The following is a 19726-nucleotide window of genomic DNA, read 5'->3' as shown; positions in this document are numbered from 1 at the left end:
TCGAATTCACGTGTAGAAGTTCGTGTATTTAATACAAAACACCTGAGATTCAACTAACTTGACCCAATGGCTATAATACTTCATCTTAGTGACAACCAATTTAGCCGATGAGTCTATGGCTGTCAATGTTTTAGTGTAATGGTGGTATTGGCTTATAAAACAAATAAATAACTTACGATAGTATTTTCTTTTTGTTTTTAACTCATATGTATTGATTTGTTTAAGACAATAGTGTGATTTAAAACTCAATACACCATCTAGTTATTTTATAATATATATTATATTATGTGAATATAAATAATGTAAATTTCATAAAGTGCCCGTTGAACGCGTCGCTTCGTCTCGAAATTAATTATTTTAATACTTTAAGTATATCAAAAAAACTAAACACTAAATTAAAATTCTGGTTCCACATTCTTCAGTGCAAAAAAACACAGAAAATACTTATAAGAAAAATTCAAAAATATAGTTTAAAGGTAGGTAATTTATCGTGTGAAGTGAGCAACCTTTACATGTGTAAAATTGGCAATTACGACAAGGTCGGGCTAATGACGTCACGTGGCTTTTTTCAGTTCCTCATAAGTCATAACTCATAACTCATTAAATAACATGAATAGAAACGTGAAACCTACACCATTATTCTTAGAATTGAACATATTTTCAAAGTAAAATAACTTATTTTTTTGTATTTTGTGCTCCGTCAAGGGTCGAAATAAAAGAAATATTTGACAAAAAATAAAATTCAATCAATTTCGACATTGATCTTATTTTTATACCAATTTAAGAATAAAATTACCAATAATAACCTATCCTTTTTGTTTACCAATTATAGCCATTACGACGATAAAAAAATAACTACGGGAATAGAGTTATTAGGGGTAATACCTCACCTCACATTGGATTTTGAAATTGTTTTCTTCTTGTTTGAAAGAGGAATGACTTTATCCTAAAATAAACCTACAATTTTTTTTTAATCGTCAAAAATTATAAAAATTAAGTTTAAAAAACAAAATAAAAATGGAAAATTCAAACACAACTACGACTTAAGTAGAAATTCAAAATTCAAATATCTTAGGACATTGCATTCTAAAAGAAGTTTTCCTCTTTCATACAAACAAATCCGATCACTTCGAGTCTTCATCCCTATTCCCGTAACTCGTAACTCGTAAGGCATGTTTTGAGGCAAAATAATGAGACCTCATCAGTTATGAGTGACTCATATCTTTTTATTTCAATTAATAATGTGTTCTTTGAAATGTTGCAGTCGTTATTCGTTATTTATTACTTTGTCCAACTCTTTTTAGAGTTAATTTTTTTAAATCGTAGCATTGTAGAATTGAGGAAACTAGTGGGTTTGGATGGAGCTATTTAATGAGTCACTCATAACTGATAAGGTCTCATTATTTTGCCTAAAAACATGCCTTTAGAATAAAAAAACGTGGCTAATACAAATTTAATCGAACAACATATTATTTTATTCTATCGACCAATACTTCAACTATAACTTGAGTAACAAAACACCCTGTATCCTTGTACACTTGCAATAACCGTTCCGCTGGAAGAACCGTATACTCCCTCCGGTTCGTGCCTTTCACAGCTATTATACTGAACGGATGTGTGTGTGTGAATGAGGTGGGGAACACCTGACCAAAACAAAAATCAGCGTTACGCTACGTCGGTGTTTTTTATTCATTATTATACATTTTTTTTTTTAGGGACGGGTAGACTTGAGCTAACCGGAAACGGTTTTAATGATGTTTTCTCGACAATAAAATCCGGTGTGAGACGTCCACACGAGAAGAATAACAAATTCGCATCTCGCTAGTAATAATATTATTGTTGGTTTTACTATACATATTATACTGACTATAGAATAACGATAAAAAAACCACAGTTTACTTTTTTTGTAACTACGAGATCAGCAGGTCAATCTGATACTGCGTGGGATGTCAAAAATATATCAAAATTATTATCAAGTATGATAAGTATGATAATAATATACAGTATAGGTATTATTTTATGCAATGTAGTGTTGTTATTCAGCGTATATTGTTTACTCTATTAAACATATGTATAAACTGACTACTGTAATGTAATATAAATCGAATTTCCATTGCATTCGATTCGAATGACGGATTCGTGTTTTTCAGTTTAAAAATTAAAATACAACAATCGACATATGTATGTACACTATACCTACATATTTTATAGCTTTTTATGTTTAAACCTCTATGCATGTTAAAATAATTATAGTCTAAATAAAATGTACCAAATGCATGGTACTATACACGGATCCAAGATCAGAAATAAGCTAAAGATTAAATGACCAATACTCTTGTCCAATACTTGTCTAATACTAATTAGAGTCAAACACCCGGGTTTGAATTGAAGGCAAACGCGTTGGGACAAATCACTTTTAATTGAAGTCACTCTAAAAAAAAACCGCTTCGATACGAATCTGTACATAGTACAAACATTAAATATCAATAAAACTGATTGGTAAGACAATAATATGCTTAAAATTGTTTGTTTAGTGTTAGGCTGGATACAATAGGAGGTAATCGTCTAAAAAAATTTGTTGCCGTTGTTATTCATATATTATCGTAATTAACAATATAATTAAAATATTTGTCTGATACATGTTGACTGTTAAGCGTATTCATTCAAACAAAGCTGTAAATTTAATACTGTGCGAGCGTGATTTTTCCTTTTGAGTAATTAACCTAGTCAAACATGAAAAACGAATCTCCCAAGCAACCTCTACAACTCGCACGTATGACTAATACGTAGTTGAATGCTTGAGTAACTTAATTATAAAACCATTTACATTTTATCTCGAAATTTTAATAATAGTTTGCCTATTATCTAGGAAAAATATTAGTCCAATTACTATATCACTAAAATGGTCTAGAAATACAATTGTGACATAATAACATATTTAATAGTTTTTATAATTGGAAAATGAAGTCGCAGTAAAATTAATTTTATATAGTAGTAGACGATTTTAATACTAAGCTATAATTGGAATTGGTGTTTTTGTGACTAAAGAGATGTTACTTTTTTTCATTTAGACCAATTTACTCGAGTAGGCTCTCGCATCAATCAGAAATTGCATGCGGTTTTTACTTTGGTGGTTAAAAAGATTAATATATGTAATTTAATCTACACCCTTACGTTTTACAAGAGTGAACGTGTTTTTGGTATTTGTTTTTTCACAAAAAATTTTATGATTTAAAGTAGAAAATTATACTAGATATTTTTAATGCACAGAGCTATATCGGTCATCTAATTTTTAGCTATTAATTCCAAAGTAGTTTATCGTGTTAAAGTAATGTAAATTATAAATTGAATCGGTGATTGTAAAAACCACACTTGTCACATTGAAAAAAAAATCTACATTATCCGTTAATTTATAATGTTTTTTTTTTTTAATTTGTATTTTAAGGAGGGAAAAAATAACATATTTTTATTTTTTATCTTATGACCTTTTGACTCTTGTAAGTATGAAGCAAATGGTCTAGCAGTGAAATAGTGACCGTAGGTCATAGTTTGTTTTGAGGTTCATAATATGAAAAGGAGCTTATGGGTGACAAGGGACGTGAGAAGCGACAAAACCTATTAATATATTGTCTTTTAAACTATTTCCCCAGAGAAAAATTGTAAGTATCAAATTCTCAATTTCAACCTTCTCTACACGCCCAGTTTTAGCTGTTAAATGGCTAGACAACGTTTGCGCTTTGAGGGGTCAAATACCAGCTGAGTTTCACTAGCATAGCACCAGGATTTTTTTTTAGTAATTATACTTATTGTTTGAGATAGTTTAATTGTATTTTAAAAATTCGAAATGGATTACATCGCAAAATCTCTACAGGTGGTTGTACAAACATTTAATCAATTTAATGGTTCATTAAAATTAAATGGACCGATTTACGAGGCACTTTTTTATGTTTAAGGGACCACTGAATGTTAAAAGATCCATTAAAGTAAAAAGTATAAACTTTTAACACAATATTTTTAATTATATTGTATTTTCCAAACCTCAATAAGATATCGCAATGTAGAATAAATGGTTTGTTTGGCTTACATGCTCTCCCATTTTCTCTCAGATCTTTTATCAACGTCTAAACCGATACTATCACAATTATTCATCTGGTTAGTTTGTAAATTATTGATATTGAAAATTAACATGTTCTTACTCCAATACTATAGATAAATTTATTCGCAAATTAAAATACACAAAATACATTATAGCTATAATAAGTACTGTACTAATTAGTGTAAATAGGTTGATTGGCGCAAGAAGAATCAATGTTAATTTAACCTAAAACAAGGTAGAAAACAATCTTTGTAGTAACATCTCATTGTCAGTTTGCAAAAAATTCGAATTTTTGATTTTATAAAAATTTAAAAAATTATTGTTAAGAATTATAATATGATACAATTCTTCAGTACAGTTAATACTAAAATAAAAAGTTTAATATATCAATAAATGTTTACACGCCAAAAATTGTATGGGACATTGCTAATACACAAGCTTTTGTACTTCAGATTTATTAAAAATACACTGTATAGGTATTCAAAACCGAATTATAAAAACAATTTAGGATTATTAATAAAATTTGTAAAATATATTCAACTAATAAAAATATAAAAAAAAAGAAATTTCTTTGTAAAATATTTATGGTTTTAATAATAAACTTTTAATTAATTAACTTGTTATTTTCTTTTCAAATAATTTTCAATTTACCACGTTAAAGTTTTTTTTGTAATTTTTAGATAATAAGTTTTTATTAAATTTAATATTAGATTTTTTTTTTACAAATCAACTAACTTCAAATCATTTTTAAAAAAAATTACTTTGCCCTTTGCTCTCACCTATGTCTTTTTGAAGGACACTAAATGTTATTGATTATGACTATATTATTACTCACATTTGTGAAAAATTAAACATACGTGCATAGGAAAATAACAGCAAAGTATAATTCATCTGTTAGTTCTGACAACAGTTTACTATAAATTATAATCATATTCATACTAGTTCTAATTTTGCATTGCCTGGCACTGTCAACTCCTGTGTATTTCCATTGCATACACAGCGATGTCGTATACTCTAATCGACCTCCAAAATCAGAATGACGTTGGTTCTTCGTAAACCATTAAAACTCGACTTGGCTGTCAGTTCCAGCCAATTTATTTAATTACTAACATTTTCAGCCCAACGCATCATTTTAATAATACATTTAAAACAAAAAAATAAATCTCATTTTTAAAATCTTTTTATCCCTATTAATATAATACAACTATATGCTACTGTCTACTTTGTTAGCTTTTGGCACGGTTTTTTTATTAGGGGGTCGGGTATGGTTTAATATTAATAATAAGTGCTATCAAAAAAAAAGTTGAACGTATACAAAGTATACAATAATTATAAAAAAAAGCATACTATAATGTACGTCTTAATACACAGTTTATATATTTTTATCAACTATAATTATACCAAAGTACTTAGGCTACCTAGGCGATTCAGATAAGCCTTTCTTCTTTTTCTTTTTTTTTAATTACAAGTCCATAAGAAGACAAGGGGGGGTCACCTTACAGTATTACTTACCCTGTGTTCCCGGCACCGTTTATTGATGACAAAATTAGAATACAATATTATACAATTTAAGTACAAAAAAGAGCGGACTCTATTCCACTAATCTTTGGCCTTCAGCCCACATTAAACTGCTAAATACTATACTATTTACACTTGGAAGCTCTAAGAATAAAACACAGACACGAGGTTTGCAGTACGCAAATGATATCATAATTTACACTGAATAGAAGAACACACACATAAGTATCTTCAAGTTCAGAACCAGTGCAAAAGTAATACAATATACTCTGCCGGTGTCGACAGAGAGCGTCATCCCGACATTACCGTTTCGGCGGCCAATAATAGTAAACATTGATACTATGCTGTGTCAGCATTATCAAACCGTATTACAACCATTGTAAATTGTTGGTCGTTATTGCTCAATATTTCTAGTACAAGTTGATTCTATTAAATGTAGTACATTTCATGGGACATAGTATATTTCAATGTTTTTCCCACTTGAAATTCTTCACAAAGCTCGTAGTACACACTCCTGGGACATCTTATACTGGGTAAGGGTAAGTTCATTGTACTGAATCTATTAGTACATAATATAATATTTGAATAAGCACAAGTTGTGCTGCACAACAGATTACACCACTCTTATACGACCAACACGCACACAAGAGCTACAGTTGTATAATATTATGCTCTTATGATCCCGTATGGGTCACTGCTATTTACAACATTATAAGGCGGCTTATATTTATAATAAAATTCTTGCCTATAAAGCTATTTTCGTTCGAAAGCTTAACATATTTTCACACAGTACACGTCTGGTTCTAAATTTTATTTATGATGATTGATGCAAGGTAAACATTGCTTCGACTATGATTTAATTTGTATACGCTAAGAATATGAATAAAAAATGCCTGCAAGGTCTTTTACATATGTTTTATTTTTATAGACGTTTAAAAAAACAATACTTAATTTTCTTATGTAAACACACAGATGAACTATCAGATATTTTATTGTAACGTTCAAGAAACTCTATATCTATATTTTATATATTATTATTCTATTATTCAGCCAACATAACCAATTTCCATTTTCAATTGTATATCACGAAATAGAATACAATAATAATTATGATTTCCTTTTTTTTATTGAAATAGCAAATAGTTGTTGTCCCATTAAATTGATAGAAGTTTCGCAAAAGTTAATCCGTAAAAAAATTACAAAATATACTCATTTAAGTAACATTGAAAGTTAGAACTTACGCCAGTGGCCTTAGTAAAAATATTATTTTAGCGTAGAACAATTAATTAAGAAGGATTAGTAAATGACGTTGTAACACACAGGCACTACGCGGTTATCTTTTTTCCTAACCAGCAAACCATCTGATAAACTTCTCATTTTGTAGAATAATAACTGGTTACAATACCTTACAATTACTAAAACAAGAGAGTATATACTACACTTTAAAGTCGAAGTGATAAATTGCTGTATTTAAAAATAAACGATGTCAAAAAAAAAATGTCCTTATGATTAATGACAACTAAATTGATATTAATTTGTTTGTCTGATGCTGAAATGCAAAATGATGATGGTTTTTTTTAAGGTGTTATCAATGAAGAAGTAGAACCGATTGTACACGGTAAAACTTGTAAGGTGTTCATTCAAATTTGAATATTAAGTACTTGGTTTATAGAAATTAAAGACGTAATACAAATATCATGTCACGTCGTAAATAGATATATTAAAGTAAAATATTATAGTAATGAATTCATTATTATTTTTTTAGTAGGTCAGATCAATCAGTATTGCTACCTATGGACCGTGGACTGTGAACTATGATACAAAATAGTTTCAATGGAAAATCAGATAAATACTTAAAGGCATTTGACTTTATCTCTGGTTCGGAAAAATGGAAATAGAATATAATTTATTATAGGTACTGTTTAAATATTAAACTATTTTATGTGTTTAAAATATCTTTCCATTAAGGGGTAATAGGTATTCCAGTGAAAAATATATTCCTAAAGTTTTAAATCGAAATTCTGAATATTCGTGTAATTATTATTGCTTAAATATAAGATAGCCTGAGGCTGTTTAATTTTAATTAACATTTTTGTTTATGCGGAAAAGACAGAGAAACCCCTATTTGACCATTTGATTTGCTTCTGATATTTATAAAAATAAAGTACAAATCTGCATTAAAAGAACCAAAAAATAATTTTATTTATTAATTTTTTAAACGCTGTTAAAAAAAAATTATCCCTATAACGTTAATTCCTCGTCATAATCATATTTTAACATTTTTTAATTCACTTAAAAAAACTATATTATAAGTAATAAAATATATTTTTTCTTAATCAAAAATTGAATGTTACATTGACTAAGCAATGATGTTAATTGCTAATATACCTACAACTTTGATCAAAATGATTATTTGTAATTACATACACATTTACAATTTAGATGTATAGTGTGTATACATTAAACTTGTGTTAAACTTTAAAAAACATAGACTAAAAATATTTTGTACGGAAAAAAGAACAAAATTTACATTTTTTAAGTTTGGTAAACCATGTCCAACTCAAGGCTAACTAACGACTAATATTGTATATTCATAGAGTTCACACAGTTTGGACAACAAATTATTCCATCAAATACAGTATCATAATATGTATTGAGAAATAAGAAAAAAAATTAATAAATAAAGCGATTTTTTTTTAATGCGTATGGTTAAGAAAAACTTTTGTAAGAACTTGAGTTGCTTTTACGGTGAAATACCGAATTTATCAGGCGTAAAATAAGCTGTTATGACAGCTTTGCCTGCGCGCCTTTGTGAGTTTTTACGCGACAAGTAGGGTTGTTTAATGTACTGTGTTGCACCATCAAAAAGCAGCGGTAATGACATACCTCATAAATTAGAGCATTACCATCTGGTTAAAAAATATTGACCAACTCACGCATATCGGTGACTGTGAACAGCTGTATAATGAGCTCAATTCAATAACCTACATCATAATTTGGCTACCTAATCGGAAAATCTACCATGTGCTAAAACCTGATTTTTTAAAGGAAACAAAATTCATTTGAAAAAAAATCTAAACAAAAAGCATAATAATTATGTTAATATTTAAGTATTAGCCAATGTTTAACCAAATTTTTCCTATCATAGGAGGTATTTCATAAACAAATTATTGTAGTAACACAAGAGAGGTTTTATTTTTTACTTATTCTACGATGATGAAAGCACATAAAAGATTTGGTTAGACTAAACCTTTTTTAAATCTAGAAGTACCATAACTTCAAAATCATAAATTTGACACAGGATGTTTTTTTTATGTCAACGACGATGTACAATTATTTATGTACAAAAAGCTATTATAATTATTGTTAACCTGTTTTTTTTTGTTTTTGTTGCTATTGATTATGGCATATTACAGAAAACAAGAGGATTGTATGTTATGTGACTGGGCACTTAATCTATGCCCTGTACGCGGTTAAACATTATAAGCTAATTGGCATTTGCCATCTAAAACAGACGATTTAACTATTTATTTACTTTATAAACAGCCACCACGAAACGGAACTTAAGCTCATTCATAAGGTTAAAGAATGCTTTATAACGTTGTCTTTGCTTTAAAGATATAAATCCGTAAGCAAATAATAATAGACAAAAAATCAACAAAATATATTTATTTTTATTGTAAACTACATTATACTCTCTGACACTATATAGGTACAAAATATTTTATGAACAAAATAAAAACTTTAGAGTGCACAGCATTATAATAAAATATACATTTGGATTTTACGACGTAACCATCGGTATTCAATTTGTACATCCAATATAATTTAAAGGAATGTTGGAGAAATTAATAAACATATTTTATAATACCCTTTCGATGTACATGGAGTATGCCTTGATGTGTGTTCATTTATCAATATCCACAAAATGCTGAAGGGCGATTGCCGTCCAGTTTGCATGCCAGGTGATGAGGCGGAATTCATCGCTTTCTTTCGAAAATATTTCTCTCTGTTCGTTAATTTTCGATGGAAAACCTTTGAACCAAGAAGAGATCTGTGAGGCCAGCTGTTGCTCGTTTGAAAATACAAGACCGTTTTCGTCGTGCCGGACCAGTTCGTGCAGACTGAACACGATATACACAGTAAGCAACAATGATAATAGTGATTAAAATTGGGATTAAAAAAAGGGAAACGAAGAGTGGAAGAATTTTTCTTCCTTTTCAGACTTCAAGGAGATACATATATTATATTATTACAACCCCCATTCCTCCAATCTAAGCTGAACATCTTACACGATTCACGTAGTTTATAATAAGAATGAGTGGTAAAGAAAAGTGAAGATAAGTAATAAGGAGGGAAAGGAAGGAGAAACGCTGGCCAAAACGTTGTAGGTGCAAATTTGGATCTCACTGAAATGTGGTACACGAATTTTGAACTAATCCCCAGGTCCCAGCTATAAAACATACGTATTTATGTTTAAACTATGACAATGACAATAATGATTGAAAACATTTGAAATTTGTTTACCATTTGAAATCGTATGCACACACCGGCAACCCAACGCCGAACATGTCTATCACCTTCATTGGCAAGTCGAGGCCGCTGGACGAGTCGTGCAGACAAACGCCTAGATCCGCGCTTGCTAGAAAAAACGAAATCATATCAAGCACTTATTAACTCCTCCAAAGCCAGAATATCAGAAAAACAATACCCAACACTGTTTGTAGAAATGTGATCTAAATGCCATCTGCCAAGTATAACATCGACACAATAATAATTCAAAATCGTCTCACACACGAAAACTACTTACAAACTTAGTTCTTATAAAAGTGTAACGAGGTAAGCAATAGTGTATGAAAGTGAGTATTAGTCTCCGAACAAGAGGAATGATCCAAAAGAGCTTTAATAGATTACTTTTAGTTAGGCAAACGAACTATAACTTTACATAAATATGTACATCTGTACAACATTGATTTAAAGTAAAAACCTAATCCTTTTATTTTTTTAGATTTTTCGATGAATCCGAATCAGATTCTTCAAAATTGATCAGCACGTTTAGTTATCTTTTTAATTGCCTCCATTTTTTTTTTTTTTTTTTAACCCGTTTTTATGTATTTCCACAACGTGTTTTGAAAGATGATTACAACTTTGGAGGCGATTATAAAACATGCTAGAACAATTCTGAGGCCTTACTTGGATTCAGCAAAAAAATAAAAGTACATTGGTTTTTATTAAAAAGAAACGGTTTTAATGTTAACGGTATAATCAACAAGTAGACTTGAGAGTACACTATACAAGCCATACAAATGTTGACGTCTCGATTTCAATTTAAAAAACGCCATGTGTCATGACACAAGCTAATTTGTAATTCACAACAGAAGTGCCATTTGGCACTTAGGATTTATAAACATCTTCAATCACTTTTTTTTTCCGTCAGATAACATGCTGGATTAAAAAAAAAGTAAAGTTGACTGGACCAATCAACAGTCGAGGGAACACTAAATAAATACGTTAAACTTTTAATGAACGTTGATGAAATCTGGAGTAAATATTTTACAAAAAATCGTGTGCTAGTTAAAAAATGAGTGCCCCGTCATCCTTAAATAAGCCAATAAATAACAATACATAAGTTATGACTAATTAATAATTGAATATTTACCCAGTAAAACCGGATACTCTTCGTTTTCCAGCCACGGTGTGACTATGGTAACTTTTTTCCATGAGAATTTCAATATGGTTTGCTGATAGTGATTTTTCATTGGCCCTTTGCCTGTTATAACGCACACAAGTTTCGGATGGGTGTTATCAGTCTCATCATACTCTGCGACAACACAATAGGAATGATTTTTTTTATTAAATAGCATGTTCGAACGACATTGAATGCGCTCTGTAATATTAGTTTCCGAAGCCCTTAATTGGTGGAATCCCTTTTCCCGTTTTCTCTTACATGTTTTAATAGTATAAGCAAACATTTACTTTGCAAGGCTCCCAGAAGAATGGCAAAATCTTCGTCGGGTGTCCAACTAGTACTGGACACAAGCATTCCTGGTCTGTCCTCTTTCAACTGTACGTCTCCCGTTTTGGTGACTTCGGCAAAGTCCGTCAAACCTAACTTATCCAGCACTCTATTCTTATCGGCTAAGGTGAATTTGTTGCTGAACTGCGGTCCCGGTCGGTCGTACAGAGTGGTGGCCCTAGACAGCAACATCACGTTATTTAGTTATGCAAATTTCTTTATGGTAGTCTAATGCTCTCCCTTCATGAATATGTTTTATAGCTAGGGGGGTTGTCAAAAATGTGCGTGACTTTTGTGATACACAGAGAAGGAGGAAGTAAGAGAAATGAAATAATAAAGGAATGAGAAAGGGAAATAATAGTGAGATGGGGGTAGGATGGTAATAAAGGAAAATTGATAATTCTGGATAACTAATAAAAGAATCAGTCGATAAGAGACCGAAAATCAGCTGATCATAAGACATTTTTATGTACCACTTTATTGACGTCGCTTTTAAAGAATATTAATGTTTAACTCGAACATCTAACTAAATCAAATCATAGACTACAACTTTCCTTATTTTATGAGTCACGTGAATTTTTCGAATTTCACACTTGTTATAAATAATTTAACACGCATAAAAATAACAAAACATAGCGTTTCCTGGTTATGAAGCTAAAAGTTTAAAATTTGGAAATTTGATGTGATATATTAAATGTAGAATTTTAAGATGTAAGCAAATCTAATGTGGTGGTAATGTCTAACGATAGATTGAAAACTAAATTTTAAAACAAAAATAATATTCATCAAATAACCTTAAAAGTCTTAAGGATTCAAAAGCAAGTAACATTTTCAATTCGTCTGGAATCGATACACGAAATTTTTGAAACTCTCGTTGCAAGGGGTGCACGACAAGTAAGTACCAGAACTGACCTCTACCCTCATATATAACCTTATGGGACTGCTCTTGCTGTTATACAACAATTGTATCATGAATGTGCATATTGATGTGGTTTCTCGTTGGTTTCCGTACTAAAGGAGTGTTTTTTTTTTCCATACGATTTCTCAGAGAAAGTAAAGTCGTCCCTGATTTAATTTTATGATTTATGTACTTGATATTCCAGTTGGCAGCCAAGTCTTCTCGCATTGCTTTGGTGACGCAAAAATTGGCGTCGGCCAACTTGCCAAAAACCTTCTCGTACAGCATCGAAAGCTTGACCAGAGGAGCTTTCCGGCCCACGGTCAAAGCTAGCACCGTGTAAGCGTAGTTGTGCCAGTCGATCACGAATTTAGAGTTGACCAGCAAACAATAAAACCAGCAGACAGCCAACGTGGGAATTGCCGGAGGGTTTTGTACCAACACGACTTCGGATTTACGTTTAGCCAAGATGGCCCAAAACAACGTTAACGCCTGCCAAAAGACTTTTAGCACGAATGCTAAGGTCCTTGGTACGTCTATAAAACAATCAACCAAAACCAGGCTCGTGAGTACATTTTTTTATTTTTTATTTTTAGAACTAAAGTTCACAAATATCTTCTACTCCTCTTTGGCCAGATGCGAATTCAGGAGGGGGAGGGAGCGTCTAGGAAAGTTCAGATCCTTCAAAGCTCTCCAAGCTTTCGCGAAATTCGCAGATAAAAAAATCCTTAATAAGGGGCTATGCTGGTTAAGTTGCTGGTATTTTTCGGGAGCCTTGTACCCGCGCCTGCCTTTGACGATCAATTAAAACCACCCTTAACTATATGAACCTAATAGCAGTAAACACTGAAATATTATAGACACACTAACCCTGAGGATAGCTAACTCTTAGTGATATTACTGTCATAAAAATTACTCAAGTTAAATGTTTTTAGTACCTACATCAATGTTTTATACGAAACTCAGAATTAGTTCTCTGAGTTGCCAAACTAACATTTCACGCCAATGCTTTAAAGCAAATATAAACTTTTTTATCGTAATATATCCAAAATATTATGTAATACAGTGTCTAAAAAGTGATAATGAACAAAAAAAATTTTAATTAAACAAATATAAATAATAAATACTATCTATATAAGAAAAATATATTATAACTAATAACTTAGGTTAGACATGGTTTTAATTGAAGTAACTAGTAATTAATTAATGATTTTTTTTAAAAAAATGGAGATTATATTGTTTCTTGTAATTTTTATAATATATATTTTCTATTCATATCAAATAAATATTAGACATTTTTGTGGTTTACAGTTTTAAGGTTTTTACTTACCTAAAAAAGTTGATTCCATATCACATTTTAATTAAGTAAAAAAATAATTAATAATAATAATTATTAAAATGTATTACAGCATTAAAACCAAAAACTATATAAATGTACCGTGATAAAAAGATTAAGCAAAAATTCTAAAATTAAAAAAACTGCAATTAGCATGTCGAACAACCGTCAGCCTAGGAGGAAAAGTAACAAATTGAGAATAATTTAATTATTAATTATGTAACATTGTAATTGTATACCTCTTTTCTATGTTAATAACCATCAGGATCATTATCCTGATTTCAGATGACAATTCAACCTTTTTAAAACGTGGGTTACCTACTCTAAAATCTAAAGGGAATTACTCCATACATCTAATTTTAGAAGTCTGCATTGATCGTTATAATATTTAATAATACTTTTCTTTAAGTAGTTACAATACTTACGTCTATCAAATGGGGGTGGTTTCTTCAAATTAATAATTTTTGCTTTTTCTTGCAGATCGTTCAATACCGGACTGTCCAAATATCCAATAATATCCACATCAAATCCTTCGCGCAACAAAGATTGTGCATGGTATTGCATCCGTGGGCTTCTGCCTATGTCGCCCAAAACTATTACACAAACGTTTTTCTTTTTGTCCGTCATATTTTTTCTACTCAAAAATATCAAATAATATACAATGTGATAACATGTAAACTAAAAGTCGGAATAATACATTATCATAGTAGAAGAAACATATACATGATATAATTACTCATCAAATAGCAATAATAAAACAAAATAAAAAGCGAACAACATCAATTTTGAACTTGTCTTGGTCGTTTTGAATTTTAGTTTGATTCGTGTGATAACATCTAAAATGTTATCATTTCGATTCGTCTATTAATGGAAGAGATTGCGACTTATTAATATTTTCTTCCACGGAAATTATTATAAAAACTCGCCAATTGATAACACTGATGAAGTTATCATTTCTCAACATTCAAGTCCATGCCAAGTTTTTTTTTCAAAAATATTTTTATTTTTTATGATAGATAGAAATAATAAAAAATATGAAATAAGAATTTACTTATTAAAATACCAACTAGCTTACTCGTCGATACTCCAACATTAATTTAATCATTTAAGTGAAATGGTAATTCTTGTGTATGGTAAATAATAAAATTGTCTTGTATTTTTAAAAACAATTTTTTTCAAATAGGCTTCCGCCAGTAAAAATTACGAGGGAAACGAAGAGAAAGAACTTAGTGAGAATTTATCCAACGTAAATATTGATCAGGACAGTTCTGAAGAATATACCAATTCAGATGATGACAGCGGTTAGTTAAAAACGGAAAATTTACAAAACATAATGACTATTTTCTGAAAAATCAGTTCATATTTTGGTTTCTGCATACCTTTTTTAAAATAAAATTAATTTTTACAATTTGCTTTTAGATAGTGACACATCAGTAGAATTGGAAGTACCGTTTAAAGTTGGCATGTGGGATTTAAAACAATGTGATCCTAAACGGTGTACTGGTAGAAAATTAATGAGAATGGATATGATCGATAAACTTGGAATGTCGGCAATGTTCAATGGCATTGTCCTATCACCCGTAGCTACTGAAGTAAAAATTTAGTACACAAATCATGTATTCAAATTCTAATTGTAGTGTTTGTAGAGCGTATCGGCTAAAGACAGTACCATTTTATCAAAATATGGAGTGGCTGTTGTCGACTGTTCATGGGCACGTCTTCAGGAAACACCATTTCACAAATTACAGCATAGAAAAGCCAAGAAAAATCTCAGGCTATTGCCGTATTTAGTTGCCGCTAATCCGGTGAACTATGGGCATCCAAGTAAACTGTCTTGCGTAGAAGCATTGGCTGCAGCCATGTATATAGCCGGGTTTAAAGAAATCGGAGATTTATACATGTCTAAATTTAATTGGGGACCAACATTTATACGACTAAACCAAGAGTTGTTAGATGGCTATGCCAAATGCCAGGATGGCAAAGAAATTGTTCTATTTCAAAATCAATATTTAGATACACTTGGCAAGTATTGTTCATATTTTTCATATATTGATATAAACAATTTAAACTGTACAAATTAACATTCGTTGGCTGTTATGAAATAATTAATATAATACAAGACTAGTAGGGTTATACGATTGTTTTTTATCTGATCAATTCCGATTTTACGTAATATATTGAAAAAAAATGTGATTAATCAGAAGACAATAAAGAAATTATAAAATAATCAGTTTTTTTAAATAATCCTTATATTAACAATAGTTGATCATGCTACAATTAATCTATTTTTCTTAACTCTGTAAATTTAATTAAATTATCGATTAACTCGCATGGTTTTCAATGGATTGTAAAAATGGCATTTTAAAACTACATATTTTAATTTCAGATAACGGACGCCAATATTCCGACAGCAGTTCATCCAGCGAGTCTAGCGATGACTGAACTACTGACTACTACTACATAAACTTTTTATATTATATCGTTTATAATATCATTTAAAATTGTTTAGGTTTAGTACAACTTACACAGACAAAGACTGATTTGTGAACTCAATATTTTATAAAAAAAAGTTTGTATGAGGGGTTCTGTTCAACAAAAGAAAATTAAGTATAAAAAAAGTTTTACTTTGTAACTTTTAACAAAACGTATAATTTTTACTTTGCCAACTAGTATTCTAAAAACAAAAAAATAATGCATTTTTTAGTTTCAAATATAAAATACCAATTTAAGACAGTACTATTTACCATTAATGTCACAATTATTTACCTATTTTAGGATATATATAAAATAATAAAAATTTTTTGAGTTGATTGGACGGACTGCTTATAGAAACTGTATATATTTGATAAATATTGGTACTCTTTTCATAAAAATGAATGCCCATAGTAGATCTTATTATTAATAAATATAGACAATTTTTAATGCATCCAATGTATAAGCGGAAAAATTACCTTATTTCAGATTACAATGGTTTTAATAATTATAAAATATGTATATATATATCATTAATGGTAATGTGTTAAAAAACACAATTTACTTAATAAAATATGAACTAATCTAAATATTACAAAAATTCAAAGATAATCATGTTGAAGCTAGTCGACAATTTCACACACAATCAGTATTTTTAATTATATAAATGGTGTAGGTAACCAATACTAATTACAAATGATTCATGTGCTAGTATTTGAATGCAAAAATAAAACAGATAAAATAATTATTACAAATTATTAATGTCAATACAAAATGAAAAGGTAGATTACTAATTAATGTAAAAAAAAATGAATTAAAACACAAAATGTAAGGGAACAGTCGTACTCTTAATTATTTCACAATATATATATGTATATACTACTTTACGCTTCATCTTGTTCTTCGTCCTCCTCCTCACCTTCTTCTTCTCCGTCTTCTTCCTCCTCTTCATCCTCATCCTCCTCTTCATCTTCTTCTTCGCCAGCAGCCAGTTCAGCTTCTTCATCTTCCAATTCTTTTTTAGCTGCTGCTTCTACTTCAGGATCTCTAAAAATTTTAATTTATTAGTTAGATACAGTAATATCATGTTGAAAAACTGACTTACTTTTCTATTTTATCTTTGTAAAATTCTATTATGTGTTCTTTACGAGTTTGCTGTATAAATGATACCGGAGCAGAATAGTATTGCTCTTTAACATTGGATCCCCATCCGGAATACTGAAATTTTTTAAGTACATTTTCCAATTGTTATTGTATAGTACAATATAAATTATAAAAACAAAATAATAAATACTTACAACAGATGTGTTTTTGTACAACGTTTTACCATCTTGTTCAAAAGGTATATATTTTTGTAATAATGCTTTGCCATCAATTTTCCAAACTGGGGGGTTACCTTCACCGATCATGTCAGTTTTCAGAACAACAAAAGCTCCAGACTGAAATTCAGTATGAATAATTAAAAAACTGTTCAGGAAAAATTGATTTCTAAACATAAGGCGAGGGTGCATATTATAGAGTATATGCAAGATACATATTATAGTAAAGTTAGATAGAATTAAAAAAAAAAAAATCTGTTAATGACTATTACACAACATAAAATAAAATAATATTAGTCCTAATTCATTTTGGCTGTAGGCACAAAAATATGTTTGGTATAACAATATATTAAATATTATTTAAATGTAGTAATAATGATTTACCGTAAACTCTTTGGCGGGTTTTGCATTTGGCCCTTGATTAAGTTCTTCTTCTTCTTCCTCTTCGTCATCTTCATCTAATTCTTCTTCATCCTCGATTTCTTCTTCTTCTTCTGGCTCTTCTTCTTCCTTTTTAGATTTCCTGGCTGCTCTACCTCGCTTTGAAGGCGTTTGTGTTTTAGGTTTTGGGCCTCTTTTCTTTTTTGGAAGCACTTCTTCTTCTTCCTCTTCCTCATCTTCATCAGTACTCCTAGTTTTAGCCTTCTTTCTAGCAGCTACAGCTCTAGTTGGTCGTCCTCGCTTACCTGGTGATTTTGCCTATAAATATTTGATAGCAATTAAAGAACTGAAATGTTATATCAGATTATAATGGTCAACTTACTGCAGCACTGGGGGCCCATTCATCATCGGAATGATCATCAACTTCTTCAGGTTCGTCAACGTCAAATTCATTTTCTGAGTCACCAGCAACAATGTCCTTACTTTTCATTTTAACTATAAATAAAAATAAACAAATTTATTTAATTTCTGGATATCATCAGACTTTATTATTTTAATATTTTGTATGGAGTCCATTAAGGGAGGATTTTGTCAACATGCCATAAAGTGACCACCCTAGTCCAGTTGTTCATAAAAAACAATAATTTATTTTTAAATCTTCAAATTTTTTTTAAGATGGAGATATAATATAAACACTATTTGGGGGGAACAAGCATATTTTTTGAATACTTGTGCTTACCAAAATTCGCATGTTAAAAAGTAGTGATTGTAGATAATAATAAAAGAATACTGTTGTTGATCAAAAATGAACACTTTCCTTTTAAAATTAACAGTGCACATAATATTGTTCGTTTCGGAACAACACTTTAAATAGACTGAGAAAAATTGTATTATTTGTCTTTAGCTAATACAATTAAAATAAAGTGTATAAATGTAAAACCTAACCAAAGTTGAGTGGACGAAGGGGTTAATTACTTTTAATCGAAGAATGCTAGAGGTGAGGGGGGAGAGGTTCGGAAAACCTATGGAAAATCCACGTATTGTGAATTGGAGCGCAATTTATAATTTATCCGGCAGATCATCAAATTAGATACCGACCGACGATGACACTATGACAATAATAATAATGAAATGTGCGGGTTCCTTTTTTTGATCTAAAAACCGAATAATCGTCTTCCGACAGCGGCGTGTACGCCGGCCAATACGACGTGCCCGGCCGGCGGTGACGGTGACTTGAGATTTAAAAATATTTGTTGAATCGCGGGCACTTACCGTTCGAAGAATCTTGTAAGTATATGCCGAGTTTAACGGGTAAATTTGGACTATGTGGTCAAAAGACACTTCGGTCGACAGCAACAACAATATAATAATTAGTGAAAATCGCAAAAACGACGCCGAACAGCAATAAAACGCACTCGGAGTAACCTGACGGTATATAATATAATATAGTAAAGTGACTGTAACGTAACTCACACAACAACCGCACGCTAGGTATGTAACGTTGAACCGCACACGGCTCAACACAAACAAACCGCGAGCAGTGCGCGCCAATTGCACTCTAGTTGGTTACCCTGTACGCCGGAACCGCGGTCGTGGTATACACACACCGTCCGACGGTATACCAAGGAGTATATTATTATAATGTTATGGAACATGTCATTGGGCTCGTCCGCACACCGCGACGATACGG

At 30.6% G+C, this 19726-nt stretch overlaps 3 protein-coding genes across 4 annotated transcripts; 1 reads left to right on the top strand and 2 right to left on the bottom strand.

Moving 5' to 3' along the window:
• Positions 1–9268: 9268 nt before the first annotated feature.
• Positions 9269–14678, bottom strand: LOC126840961 (chitobiosyldiphosphodolichol beta-mannosyltransferase). 2 transcript variants are annotated; one of them, XM_050577066.1, is made up of 7 exons: positions 14588–14678; positions 14290–14498; positions 12722–13064; positions 11591–11808; positions 11274–11435; positions 10142–10256; positions 9269–9738 (listed from the first exon to the last, which is right to left on the bottom strand). In XM_050577066.1, the coding sequence occupies exons 1-7, from the start codon at positions 14602–14604 to the stop codon at positions 9522–9524; spliced, it is 1281 nt and encodes a 426-aa protein (XP_050433023.1). In that variant the 5' UTR covers positions 14605–14678; the 3' UTR covers positions 9269–9521. The 2 variants fall into 2 exon arrangements, with proteins under 2 accessions (XP_050433023.1, XP_050433024.1); XM_050577067.1 differs by having other exon boundaries at positions 14562–14674.
• Positions 14679–14837: 159 nt separating this feature from the next.
• Positions 14838–17554, top strand: LOC126840385 (18S rRNA aminocarboxypropyltransferase). Its single transcript, XM_050576071.1, has 5 exons — positions 14838–14981; positions 15048–15165; positions 15284–15456; positions 15511–15886; positions 16251–17554. The coding sequence occupies exons 1-5, from the start codon at positions 14979–14981 to the stop codon at positions 16304–16306; spliced, it is 726 nt and encodes a 241-aa protein (XP_050432028.1). The 5' UTR covers positions 14838–14978; the 3' UTR covers positions 16307–17554.
• LOC126840387 (nucleolin-like) lies at positions 16651–19351 on the bottom strand. Its single transcript, XM_050576072.1, has 6 exons — positions 19309–19351; positions 18419–18531; positions 18040–18354; positions 17635–17775; positions 17442–17554; positions 16651–17383 (listed from the first exon to the last, which is right to left on the bottom strand). The coding sequence occupies exons 2-6, from the start codon at positions 18524–18526 to the stop codon at positions 17221–17223; spliced, it is 840 nt and encodes a 279-aa protein (XP_050432029.1). The 5' UTR covers positions 18527–18531; positions 19309–19351; the 3' UTR covers positions 16651–17220.
• Between the last annotated feature and the right edge of the window lie 375 nt (positions 19352–19726).

The sequence above is a fragment of the Adelges cooleyi genome, unplaced genomic scaffold, assembly GCF_023614345.1.
Source record: "Adelges cooleyi isolate 19-005CV unplaced genomic scaffold, UGA_ACOO_1.1 ACOO_flye_CR_arks_rails_tigmint_CR_PRNA_376, whole genome shotgun sequence".
NCBI lineage: Eukaryota > Metazoa > Arthropoda > Insecta > Hemiptera > Adelgidae > Adelges > Adelges cooleyi.
Note: the sequence above shows the minus strand (reverse complement) of the source record. Positions and strands in the feature narration are given on the sequence as shown.